Consider the following 12,375-nt stretch of genomic DNA (forward strand, 5'->3'; position numbering starts at 1 on the left):
TAATCAGTGCTGGGCCAGGCTATTTTAGAATGATTCAATATTGTAAAATCATAGTGATGTTAAGTTTCTCATCTTTCTGGAATAGGACTTCAACCATGCTGTTTCATTACCAATTTGGTGGGATGCATTGTGCCCAAGACACCCTGTTTAAGTCAGTGTCTCTTTCTGAGTTTGGTAGGAGTGGAAAAGGGCGTTTTTGCAGCAAAATGCTTTTCATATACATTTCCTTAATAGTGTTTAAAACTAAACTTTTTTTCTATGTAGTTTTGGTTCAGAAAGCAGTTTGAGGCTGTTTTCTGACTGCTTTATTAAGCGTTTAAAATTTCAGAAAGAAATTGTGTTGCAAGTTCAAGGACAAAATTGTGTACAGAATAATTTCAGAAGAGATAGCAACTTGTAGTAGTTGATGACTCGAGCAGTAGTAACAGGTTGTGCTGGTAGAATAGATACAAAACCAAGTGTTACACTGTGAGATGGTAAAAGTACATGCTCCAGAGTACAGCTGGCATTGGTACAGTAAGGGAGAAATTTGGTCCCTAACCAAAGTTCTTACGCTGGCAGAACTATGTCTATAGCAGTTGAGACACACCTCTGCCTTTGCTGTTTATGTTTGCGTAGGGTAGTTACAAGCTAAGGCTAGGAGTAATTTGTTCACAGACTCATTATTATGGTTGATGTAATCGTATTTTGAATTAAGACTGTTTACCACATGAATTAGGATGCTGTTGTCATAGATGTTGTAAAGTTGCCTTTGAGACCTTAGTCTTTCATGTTTTTGAAGGAATGTAGGGGAAGTAAGCATCCAAAAACCTGTGGTGATCCTATGTATAGCTTTCTAATGCCTTCTTCCTCTTACTTCCCAAAGGACTTCTACCTATAGGTTCACACACTTAAGGGTACATTTTGTAGAAAGTGAAAAATTTGAGCTTATTGAGAAGAGAATCTGCTAAGTTGACAACAAAGGATCCCACTTACTGAGTACTACACAGCAGTAATTCGTTCTTTACCAGAGGTTTGCTAGCAGTATTTCTGGAGGCTGACTCCAGGCTTGATCTGTGTATGTAAGAGAGAAAAACTGTACTTCAGAAGAAGAAATAAGTCAAGACTTACGTATCTTGGGTTTGTTAATTCTTATTGTAGTTACATCACTTAGAAGCACCAATTTAAGGCCCTGCTAATGTATTTTTTTTAAACCTATTCAGTAAAGTGTATAGCAATGTTTTTATACTCTTTGGTTACAAGAGTTGTGGATGCTAATGTTTTTGTTCTGTGTTTTTCCATGGTGTTCATGAGTAACTCCTATAGAATGATTGCCTATTAAAGCTTATATGTACTAGCAAACCAGTATTTGAATCACCAGGAAGTTTTGAGATCTCTTAAAGGTTCAGTAGCATATTATTGGTATGCTACAAATAAGAGTTCAGTAGTCAAGTACTGGAGAAAAGAATGAGGATTACCTATGATCTTTAGTTTGACCTAGCATTTCATCTTGATAGCGATGCTCTGACATGTACTAGGGTGGTAGCAAAAGGGTTGGGACAGACCAGACAGAAGGTGATGGATACTTTTAAGAAAGAGAAATAATGAAGGTGGTGTCTTTAAAAAAATATAATAAAATAAAATCTGAGGATCACTGAACAAATTTGGTATCTTAATCTGAAAGAAATTCTGGACAAAAAGATACAAGATGTGGGTATCACTGGACTTTGTAAAAGCCAGACTGGCAACAGTTTAATCTGGGTAGAAATACTGCGGAGCTGAGTTGAGAGGTATCCCTTTATATGGAAGTGTGAAGTTGATAATTATATGTAGGAGGAACATCTACTAGTGCCTCAAAACCAGAATATTTACTGTATGTGTTGATGCTGACTCAAAGGAAAAAAACAGACTCTCTGGTTCTTGACAGGACATCAGAGTTCTAAAGTTTTTCAACTTGCATATGAATGTTATAAATAAAACTCCAGCAGGAAAAAGTATTTTACTAAAAGTTATCTCTCATTTTTAAAGGGCTGCCTAATTATAAAGATTTAACTTGAATCTCCTGAATTCACAAATTGAGAACAGGAATTAAAGCTGATGATATTTCATGCTAAAAAGGGAAATGTTTTTTGAATTTGCCATTCTTCAACTTCTGATATGCTGTATTGGCAGTTTTGCAAAACTGTACTTGCCCACTGTGATGAGTGGGATCTTTAAGTACTCGCTACTAAAGTCCTTGTTGGTAGGAGATGCTGATAATGGTTAGCAGGCCAGACAGAAGAACGTTCTCCATTTTGCAAGGCTGATGAATACAAGTGCGTAAAAATGAATTAATTGGTACTGTAGGAACTAGTAGCACGGCAATAATTAACTTGTATGTCTTCTTCCATTTAAGGTATCTAGTGGATAGTCGCTGGTTCAAACAGTGGAAAAAATATGTTGGTTTTGACAGCTGGGACAAATACCAGATGGGAGATCAGAATGTGTACCCTGGTCCTATTGATAATTCTGGACTTCTCAAAGGTAACTGCTTCTGATTGTGTAATAAACCAATACTAACATTTAGTGCAAATTTGTCACAGATTGTTCATCTTTTGTAGTTGACAGTGTAAATGAATCTCAGTATATATGAAGGTGAAACTTGTTTGTTTGTTTGTTTTCAGACCATGACAAGGGAACTGGAATAGATTTCCCTAACAAATTACAATTTTATAAATCAAATTATTGGAACTTCTTTGCAATGGTAACAGAATATTTAATAATGTACACATTACTGGTTTATAATGATATTTTGGGATACCTTGGGAGTTGAAATTTAGTCAAGTTGACAAATAGCTATCCTGAGTTCACTAAGATTTTTTTAGCTTAACTAAATTGGTTGATTTAAAATAACATTTTTAAGTTGAACTCTAAAATTGCTTTTTGTAAATGAGCCCCAAGCCCTTACTTTGATTCTGGAACAATTGAAGAAGAGGTATTATGCAGTTCAGTGATAATATAAAGTGGTGTGAAATGATACAGGATAATTTCCTAAATTTTTATGGTCTTCTAAGTATGGTTAAACTGTCACTGTTATAATTACTCACGTCTGACTGACTTTTGCTGAACTGTAGTCAGATTTGTGGACACAGGTCTCAGAATACTTTCCCAGATATTTTAATCTTTAGGTCAAATTCTATATTTAATGTCCAGTATTGAAATACCATTAGAGACGTTAATATTTAATCTGCAAAATCTAGTGGATACAAAATGTAGGAGGTAATTGGTTTCCTTCTTTGCAGTTACAGGTAATGTAATAGTACTGCACAATTTGTTTGCACATTTGTACATTGCAAATACAAATTTTTACAATTTCATGGGGTTTGTGATGAACTCTGACTTTCTTCATTCAAAACTTCTCAACTGTAATTAATATCTCATTATTTAGAAGTTAAATGTTAAAGATGATTGCCTCTTTCATAGGACTTGTACCATGTTGCACTAGTTGTCAGTGTGAGTGTGCATGTCTCTCATTGACTAGGATCAGCACCTTTGAAGAAGGTGCTATATTGTCATATGCATCTATACGTTCTCTTCCATCCACAAACTTAAAGGTCTTTTTGTTCCAGGTAAATGATGTGTTGTGTTTTCTGAAATGTGAGGACCTAGATCTTTTGTACATTCTTGCAGTAAATCTGGCAGTGAGGGGGGCATGTTCAGGTGATACTTTTCAGTTGAAATCGTATGTAGCAAGATCTTTTTATCCTCAGTGTGAGGCACATCGGCTTATTCTCTCTTCTGTGTTTACCCACTTTAAAAAAAGTGATTTCTAGATGTGCAAAACAGTGTGTTAGTTGATCTGTATTATTTATAACTTAATCTACATACATGTTCAGATTATGTTTAAAGTTACTGTGGATATGAAGCCTATATTAGGGTTAGCTGTCCAATCTGAAGTTATGTTAGCCATTTTGCTAAAAGCTCCTGAAAACCTGTATTCTATCATTTTGACACTGCCGATACCCCTTTCAAGATAAACACAGCATCGGGATTTATGAACTTCACTTTTTGCTCATTCACGGTTCTAAAACTATGGCTCTGCATTGGCAGTGATACCATGCATCCAATTACTGTCTGACATCTACTGTTCCTGTGTGAAGGCAGTTTTAAAATTAAGGGCATTAGTGCTCAGCAAATAGTAGCTGTCTGCTTCACCTGCTACAAAGTAGCAATTCTCTGTACTAGGTTTTCTGTGTAACATAAATTGAACCTGAAAATGCTTGGTTTTTAATCCTGTCTTTGGCATGTAGTATGCTCTAGTTGTTCTCATACTGCTCTCCTTAAGTGTTAAGTCTGAAAATTTGCATCTGATTTAAAGAATAAAATAATCTAAGATGGGCATGCTTTCTCCGATATTCTGCAGTGTAATGCAGTGATAAGGAAACCTGTTATTAAATTCAAGAAAGACTGATTCCAGGAAACTGAAGCAGTATGTTGTGTTTATATTGCTCAAATGCTGCTCCCTTATTTCCAGAACATTTGGATGAAGTGAGAGCAGTGAAAAGTAACAGGTAGAGATTTCAGTTAATCTCAACATATGCAAAAAAATGTTGTTTAATGTAATGGAATGCACACGTGCCATCTTCAAAAGAAGAGATATATAGTCAACTTTAGATTAGCAAAGCAAGCACAAGGAAGTAGTAATTTAGAATAGCTGATTGCTCATCATAGACAACAGTGTTGCGTATGAGGGACTGAGTTGTCGGAGTCAGGGGACCTCTTTGATGGAATAAGGTTCTGAAAAAATTGTACTGGAAGAAATGTTGGGAGCTTTAGAAAAACAGAATGGAATCCAAATTATATCTTCTCACCATAAATTTGTGTAGCAATATCAGATCAGTGCAGAAATACAGTATAAACCTTTTAAAGAGATACGTGGACCTGAAGATGTGTTTGTGGATTTCTCCCCCCCCAGTTATAATGGAACCACCATATGCATAGTGTTGAGTGGGCCAAGTAAGAATTGATAGTGCAAGTCATGAATTATTTCAGCAAATGTTTCTTGAATATAGATTTTTTCCTAATCAGTCCAGACAGTTTTGAACCAAAATTTGACTCTTAAAAATTGTTCCTTTTGCAGCTAGGATGAAACAGCCTGAGGGGGAAAAAAGGAAAGTACCTTTTAAACAGGTGCATTGATTGAAGTCTCATTTATTAGGTCACATTAATTATATTTATCTCCATGAAGAACTGAATTCTTATTTACCTGTATGTTCACGTGAAATTCCATTTTACTTTTTGCTCGAGAAATGTATGTACTATGGCTCCCAAAGTGGAATCCAAAGTCTGAGGTTTTCTTCTACTTTCCTTTGGTGCTTTCTGTGCTGCTCTTGTGTTTTTTCTTGCTAAAATTGCAACAAATACTTTGGCTATTTCTGAACTTGATTATCCCCTCTTTCTAAAATAACTTCATAATTCTAGTACTTACCTGGCTGTATTTTGGGGGTTTTGTTGTTGTTAGGGGTTTTTTGTTTAGCTCTTCCTACTAAGTCATTTACAATTTTTATTGGAGAAGATGCATGGAAACCATATTGTACCTTCTTGACTGCACAAAGTAATCTCTAATCTGCACAGATTGCGTATTATGGAAACAGTATCTTTTTGCCATCTCTGAGCAGCTAATGGTAGTAACAAATATTGCACACTTAAAATACATGAACTGAGAACAATATGCATCTCCCACGTTTTGCTCACGCATCAAGCTACTTTGCTGGAGACAGAAAGAAGGAATCAGCACCAGTGATAAGATAATAGGAGCAGAAGAAAGCTGTGCATCCTTCTTTGCCCATATTTTTACCATTTGGGTGATTAAAGGAAAAAGCATTGCTGTTTTCCCTTAAAATCACAAACTCTTTAAACCAACTGAAGGTGTAGTGAGTGCAGGTAGAGTAGGGAGATTTCTAGAGTCTTGGTAAGCTGCATCTTGTTTACTCTTCCCACCAGGAAGTGAACACATCTCTCAAATGTCCTCAGTAGTGTTGCCTTCCTACAGGAAAGGTCATGTTGAAACATGTTTTGTTAAATTCTTATGCAGAAGAAAAAAAAAAAGAATAGTTGTTATTATTAAAGGACCTTTAAGTTTTAAGTGTGCCTTTTTTAATGCTCAGGATACTTTTTTTTAATTGAAGTCACATTATGCTGTGTTTGCTCAATCTCTACAAAGGAGAAACAAGAGAAGTACAGAAATATGATCAAATGAGAGTACCTTAGCGGTTTTCACATGCGCACAGCGCGCACTTACTTTTGTCCTTGCAGAAAAATGAAGGTAACAGTATTAATTTTGTTTCAAGTATTACTTTAAAAAAAATAAATTCAAGAGGAAGACCAATACTTGAAGTAATTTGAGATTATTTAAGGTTACTTTTATGCTCAGTTTTAATTGTGCAGTGTAATTCTGCAGTTCATTCACATAGGACAATGAAAAGAAATAGACTGTATATTTATTGCAGTCTATTTATTCTTTACATATAGTCTATTTATTTTCATACTTCATTAAGTTTATCATCCCGATTCATTCTTTGGAGCTGAATGTGTGGGTCTCCCTGTTTGATCTCCCTCTGTACAGAGGGATGTTTGCTGGCCTGTAGTTGGGTACTTCCAAATGGAAAGGCAGGTGCCCCAATTGTCTGTGGCTCATAGTGGCTCAGATCTGGAATCACCTCTTACACATATAGGATAGCTGCTATCTTACTACTGTAATAAGGATTGAACCAAAGCTAAAAGCATGCTACTTATGTAAAGAGGTTGCCAAGTTGTACTTCTTTCAAGGTGCTGCATCTTGTTGTTCCTGTGAAGAATTTTGGAGGGACTGTTTTTCCAGAGCACATAGAATCCTTTAAGTATGAGGGTTGTACCATGTTATTTTCCCAGTCTGACATGGAGTGAATGACTTTGAACTTTGTCTTGAATCCACTCTAACTACCCATTCCTGCATTTTCAGTGAAGGATGCAACTGTAGCATGAAATGGAAGTATCCATGGTGATGTGGGAATATGTGCAAAGTGGGTGGAGAAATGGATTGGTTTCTCTGAAGGCTGTGATGGTGTGTGATAACAAGTTAGGCGCTTATGATTGCATGAGGATATGGAGTTGTCACTTGGGTTCCTGAGTGTAGGAATACTACCTGTAAAAGGTGTGCTATGCATGAACTGGATAGCTTGCCTAAATAGTTTCAGAAGAGTTTTGCTTTGAACACCATACTACTGATAACATAACTGTGACTCAGAAAATATTTTCTTTGCTATTTATATGAAAAATGTTACATTAAAAACTCAAGTAACAGAATTACAGTATTCAAGTAAAATATCTTTCTCTTGTAGATGGTGATTCTCAGTCTCTCAAGGAACATCTCATCGATGAGCTGGACTACATCCTTTTGCCAACTGAAGGCTGGAATAGGCTAGTTAGCTGGTACACACTGATGGAAGGTCAAGAGCCAATAGCACGCAAGGTACTCTTAAATTACCTACTGGGGTGAATATGATTCAGATGTAGTCCTGCAAATATGCAGGAGTTGCACAGGAATTTATGAGAATATTGTAAGTCCTGGCCTATGATAATCATATAGACAACTCCTGCTTTAGTTGCCTATAGATATCTAATTTTTATTCATATTTTAGAGGCTTAAGTTTTTAATATTGAGAAATAAGGATGCAAAGGATATAATACCTTTTTTTTCTGGAAGTAAGCCCTCTAATATTTCAAGAAGAACTTGATTTAGAAGCTTGTAAGTGTTAATGCGAATGATTTCATAATTAATTATAAAACCCTAAAACTGTATTGACTATATTAGTGAAAAGCCTAGCTCTAATAATGTTAACACTGGCAGAGTAATTGGTAGTAGTTTTCTGATAAGCACAGTCTTCTGTGTTCAGCAGCTTACTAAGGGAGTTTTTCCTTTAAGCAAAAAGCTTACCTCAACACAGGTAGTAGTCCATGGTATGGTGGATACTGTGGCCCTCCGTCAGTATGAGATACTTAAAAATTAGCATCTTTGTTAATTTTTGTTTGCTCCAGCACATACCATCCTTGTTGTTAAGGTGATATGACATTTTACCAGTTTATTGATCATACAATCTTTTTTGTTTGTGTTATTTCTTAAGGTTTTCAAGTTAGTGATTACAGTTGCATCCTCACTAGACTGAATTACCTAAGTTTTAAAATACATTTTGGTATGTGTGCCATTTCTGAATTGACCATTAGGGCGTATTCTTTCAGTTACAGGGATCTTTATTTTAATTCCTGAAAAACTGCTGAAAGAATATTATGATTAGAATTTAGTTTGATATGACTTCTGGTGTAATATAACTTTTTTTTTCCTCCTGTGACACAAGTATTGTCTAACTACATGCATGCTGGCCACTTACTTGAAGTGCATTCCTTTCAAACAAATGCTGGGTTTAGCTATAGAAGAAATTTCGTGTCTTCAAGATTCATTTGGTCAGCAATAGAAGTAATTTGTTGGGTTTTTTTTAACATTCTCTTTAATACAATAAAAGAGATCTTTTTTTAAAGAGACATCCCTGGAATGTCTCTTTCTTTTTCTCTAGTTCTGTAAGAGCTGAAATCCATTAAAATGGCTCTCCTTCTTTAAAGATATATCTGTTATCAACTTGTTACTGTTTTTCCTGAAGATGGATTTCAGCAAACTGAATGCTCTTCCATCATCATGGTAAAGTAAAAGTTCTGTAATTTTTTCACTGGGGTGGGGGAAAATGGAAGGAGAGGTAAGGGAAATTACAGGAACTTCTCTCCTACTTGGAAGGAACTCACTCTAAAAATACATGGAGTGTAATGAGTGGCCAGGTAAACTGGCATAGCTTCATTATTTTCTGCCAATATGAACAGTAGTTATCCTCTGAGATGCATATGCCGGTTCAGAATTTTTCTTCCTGCTGCTTTTGTCATTTGTTCATGATTTTTTTCTCCTGTCTGCCTTAATGTTTTCTCATAGAGGTGGGATGATACTTTTCTTTCATCCCCTTTGTTACATCAACTTTTTTCAAAATGTGGACCCAAATTTTAAATTGATACAATGTTGTACTTGATCCATGTCAAATAACATATGACTTTATGTAACAGAATGTGGTAATAATACCACTACAGTGTCAGTTTTATTCTCAGAAATGTCTTAGCCATTCTGCATGGTTTTGTTTTCTCCAACTATTTTGTTGTTACTCTAGTAGCTGAAAACCCTACTAAGCTGCTCAAATTAAGACGCATTTTTATTTAAATGTCATGATTGGTAGTCGTTAAAGCTAAGGCAAACTACTGAACAGCGATTAAATCATTCACTAATTTTTTTTTCCTATGGCACATGCATACAAGTTGTATTTGTACAGCAGATAGCAGTTCTCTCCTAGCAATTAGTTGGTGGCTTTTTTTTTTTTTTACCGTATTTGTCAGATGTATCACATATCAGGCCGATGATTATTTTTGGAACAGTCTACATGACTAAGTACTGCAGTCACACTTTGGAAGATCAAAGGGAAAAACATTTAAGAGGTGACCCTGAATATTTTTTTCTACATTTTACTTTTATTTAAAAAAAATCCTGTATACTTAACTATTTTGTAATAGGTGTTACAAAAATGAACATATAATGAACAACTGTAATGAGTGGATGAAATTTCAAATTAATGTATTCATTATCAGAATGTAGGTGGAAGATTTGTAGGTTTTGTTTAAAATGTGATATCCAGATTTTATTAGTGTGTATTCTGGTTTTGATAAGTATTCTTTAACTGTGAAAACTAGTTCTTCGTGTTTTAAGGAAGTAGCATACAATGAATGTATTTTGAAATAAAAATAACTTTTGGTGTTGTTTATCTTTTGAATCAAGTATCTTTTCTTTTGGTTAAGTATGTATATTTGTGATTTCCACTGTACTTAACACTTTGAAAGTTGTGGTGGTGTTATACAGAGGTAAGACATCGTCATCATAAAAAAAAAATTACTTTTTAGTTTACTGTATTTCTAAAAAGTTATAGGAGAATTTTAGTTCTAATTTTTGGCATTTATTAATTGTCTCACATTACCTGAACTTCATTTTTTTGAAGAGTTCTCAAAAATATTTTGAAGTGTGTATATGAAAACATATTTGGACTGATACGTGATCTCAATCTGTTTTTCAGGTCGTTGAACAGGGTATGTTTGTAAAGCACTGCAAAGTAGAAGTATATCTAACAGAATTAAAGCTTTGTGAAAATGGAAATATGAACAATGTTGTCACACGAAGGTTTAGTAAAGCTGATACAATAGGTATGCACAACTGTTTTTAAAAATATATGATTGTTACTTGTTTAAATAGTACTTGGTAGCAAGTTCTGAATAAATAAGTCTCTAGGTAAAATGATAGGTGGGTATTGTAACCATTAAAAAGGATGGGACTAGTCTTGTTTGGGTCAAAATTAAAAGATAAACTATTTGGAATATTTAGGATTTTTAATACAATTTTAAAAAATAATTGTGTGTTTTATTATCTAGGCATCTGTATTAATTCTGGAGGTTTGCACTTTTCAGGAAGTGAACAGTGTGATGTTTTTCATTATCTTTACTGGATTACATAGTACTTTTTCTTGGCTTTTGGTGTGTAAGAAATATGTTTTTTCACGTGTTTCCATTAATGTCTTTCATTAGCCAACACTTTTTAGTCATATATATATATAAAGAGAAGGGTATATTACAAAACACAAGAATGAATTGAATTTATAAATTAATAGTTAATGGTGACCTACAAAGGCAGGATTCTTTGGGTTGTGAAGTGGCAGGCCAGGCACAATCTTTTACAGTAACTGAGTCCTGTATTAAACCTTTAACTTATCTTTATTTGTAGCTATTTTGCCTGCTATTTGAGCATTGTGTCATTGTTTGAAACCATATTTTGATAACGTATTTGTGACTGAAAATAGCAATCAGAACATATGCAAAGATATTGCTGATCATATAAACTCAATTTTTTGGTGTATTTGTGCATGTGTATCTGAGACAAGAGTCTTTCAATCAGCTGTGCAGTTAGAATTGTACTTTATGCCCTTGGCACTTCATGCCCAGTCATTACTCTGTTTACATTCTTTGACAACAAGGTATTTTTTTCAGGTTTTGCCTCTGTTTACATTATGGATAGTGACTTATCCTTGCTAGCCTTTAATTTTTGCAGATTGCTTGCTTTAAAAACAGAATCATTTTACTTGGTTAAATTTTAATCTTTAAGTTAAACAATTCTGCTTGTATTAGAATAAAAACTTAAAAATTATGAAATTGGTCCTTGAAACAAGGCTTCGGTGTTGTATGTTAATTGGCCTTTTTGAGATTTGGCTTAACTTGGGAAGATGTACTTTGTCATTTTCTAAGCAAACCCAGAAACTTAGAAAAAACAATTTAACATTATCCTTCCCTGAGGACCAAATACAAGCTATTTTGCAGCTATACTGAATTTAATTGTATCATTGGAATTAGAGGTAATAGATGAATTTCAGGTATTTTCTTGCTCTAATGAGAAACAGGGCATTTTGGAATGACTGTTACTTAGAGGTGTATTCATTTTTTCTTAGCAGAGAAAGAATTACAATTACAAGAAAACTGTCATAAAGGGTAATGAGAAACAGTCAGGCTCACTGGCAACCCCTTTCCAGACACTGGCCTTGTTTGGTTTCCTGAGATGTGGATGACATGCTCTTGGAAGCCTTAAAAACATGCCCTTTCTGAAGCTGAAGCTTCTTATGCTGAGCACCAAGCAGGACCATCGTAGCCAGGACACCCAAAAGAGTTTGTATCTTAGAAGAGCTAGAAAAATTAAAACCACTTTTCAGACTGAAAAAATAACTGATCCCTGAGGTTTTTCTCTTATCATCCATTAATAAGATGGTGATTATTCCCCCCCCCCCCCCCCCTTACCTTAAGTATATCTAAGGTAGTGCTGGAATTCATCAAATATATAGCAGAGATGCTCATTACATCAATAAATAATGTGCAAGAGTAATCTTACAGAATCTTGATTATTTTTAACCCTTCCTTGTGTATGCCAGTAAGGGATGCATTTTCATTATGATTGCAGAAGACTTCTAGTACAAAAGAATCTATATCAGCCCCACTGAAGTGAGTGGACATAACGTACTATGGTCTTTTCAAGAAGTTTTAATTTTTCGACCCATCATCATTGATTATATTATTTACGGCCCTCAAAAGATCAGTACAAGACCTTCCTTAATTCACATAAACAGAGAAAGTTTTGGAGCACCTTAAATACTCTAAGCAGAATATAATATTCACCTGCCAGTCTTCAAATGTGTGTTATTCCTGGAATACCTTTGCTTTTCCACTCAAATAGAAACTAAGCTAAGCTGTATGTCAATAAGT

The 12,375-nt window shown here is 34.8% G+C and overlaps 1 protein-coding gene across 6 annotated transcripts in view; it reads left to right on the forward strand.

Moving 5' to 3' along the window:
• USP15 (ubiquitin specific peptidase 15) overlaps nt 1-12,375 on the forward strand; it is a 70,031-nt gene that overhangs the window by 13,989 nt on the left and 43,667 nt on the right. For 5 of the 6 annotated variants that reach the window (XR_012774470.1, XR_012774477.1, XM_075494682.1 and 2 more), the window contains exons 2-4: nt 2,375-2,502; nt 7,338-7,468; nt 10,152-10,278. Coding sequence is in view for 4 of the 6 variants with exons in the window: in XM_075494682.1 (XP_075350797.1) it covers nt 2,375-2,502; nt 7,338-7,468; nt 10,152-10,278 (386 nt within the window). In the remaining 2 variants the exon portion in view is untranslated. Of the gene's footprint in view, nt 1-2,374; nt 2,503-7,337; nt 7,469-9,443; nt 9,523-10,151; nt 10,279-12,375 lie in introns of those variants that run through there. The other variant, XM_075494689.1, reaches the window with a different exon arrangement.

This window comes from Mycteria americana, chromosome 1 (genome assembly GCF_035582795.1).
Source record: "Mycteria americana isolate JAX WOST 10 ecotype Jacksonville Zoo and Gardens chromosome 1, USCA_MyAme_1.0, whole genome shotgun sequence".
NCBI classification, from domain to species: Eukaryota; Metazoa; Chordata; class Aves; order Ciconiiformes; family Ciconiidae; genus Mycteria; species Mycteria americana.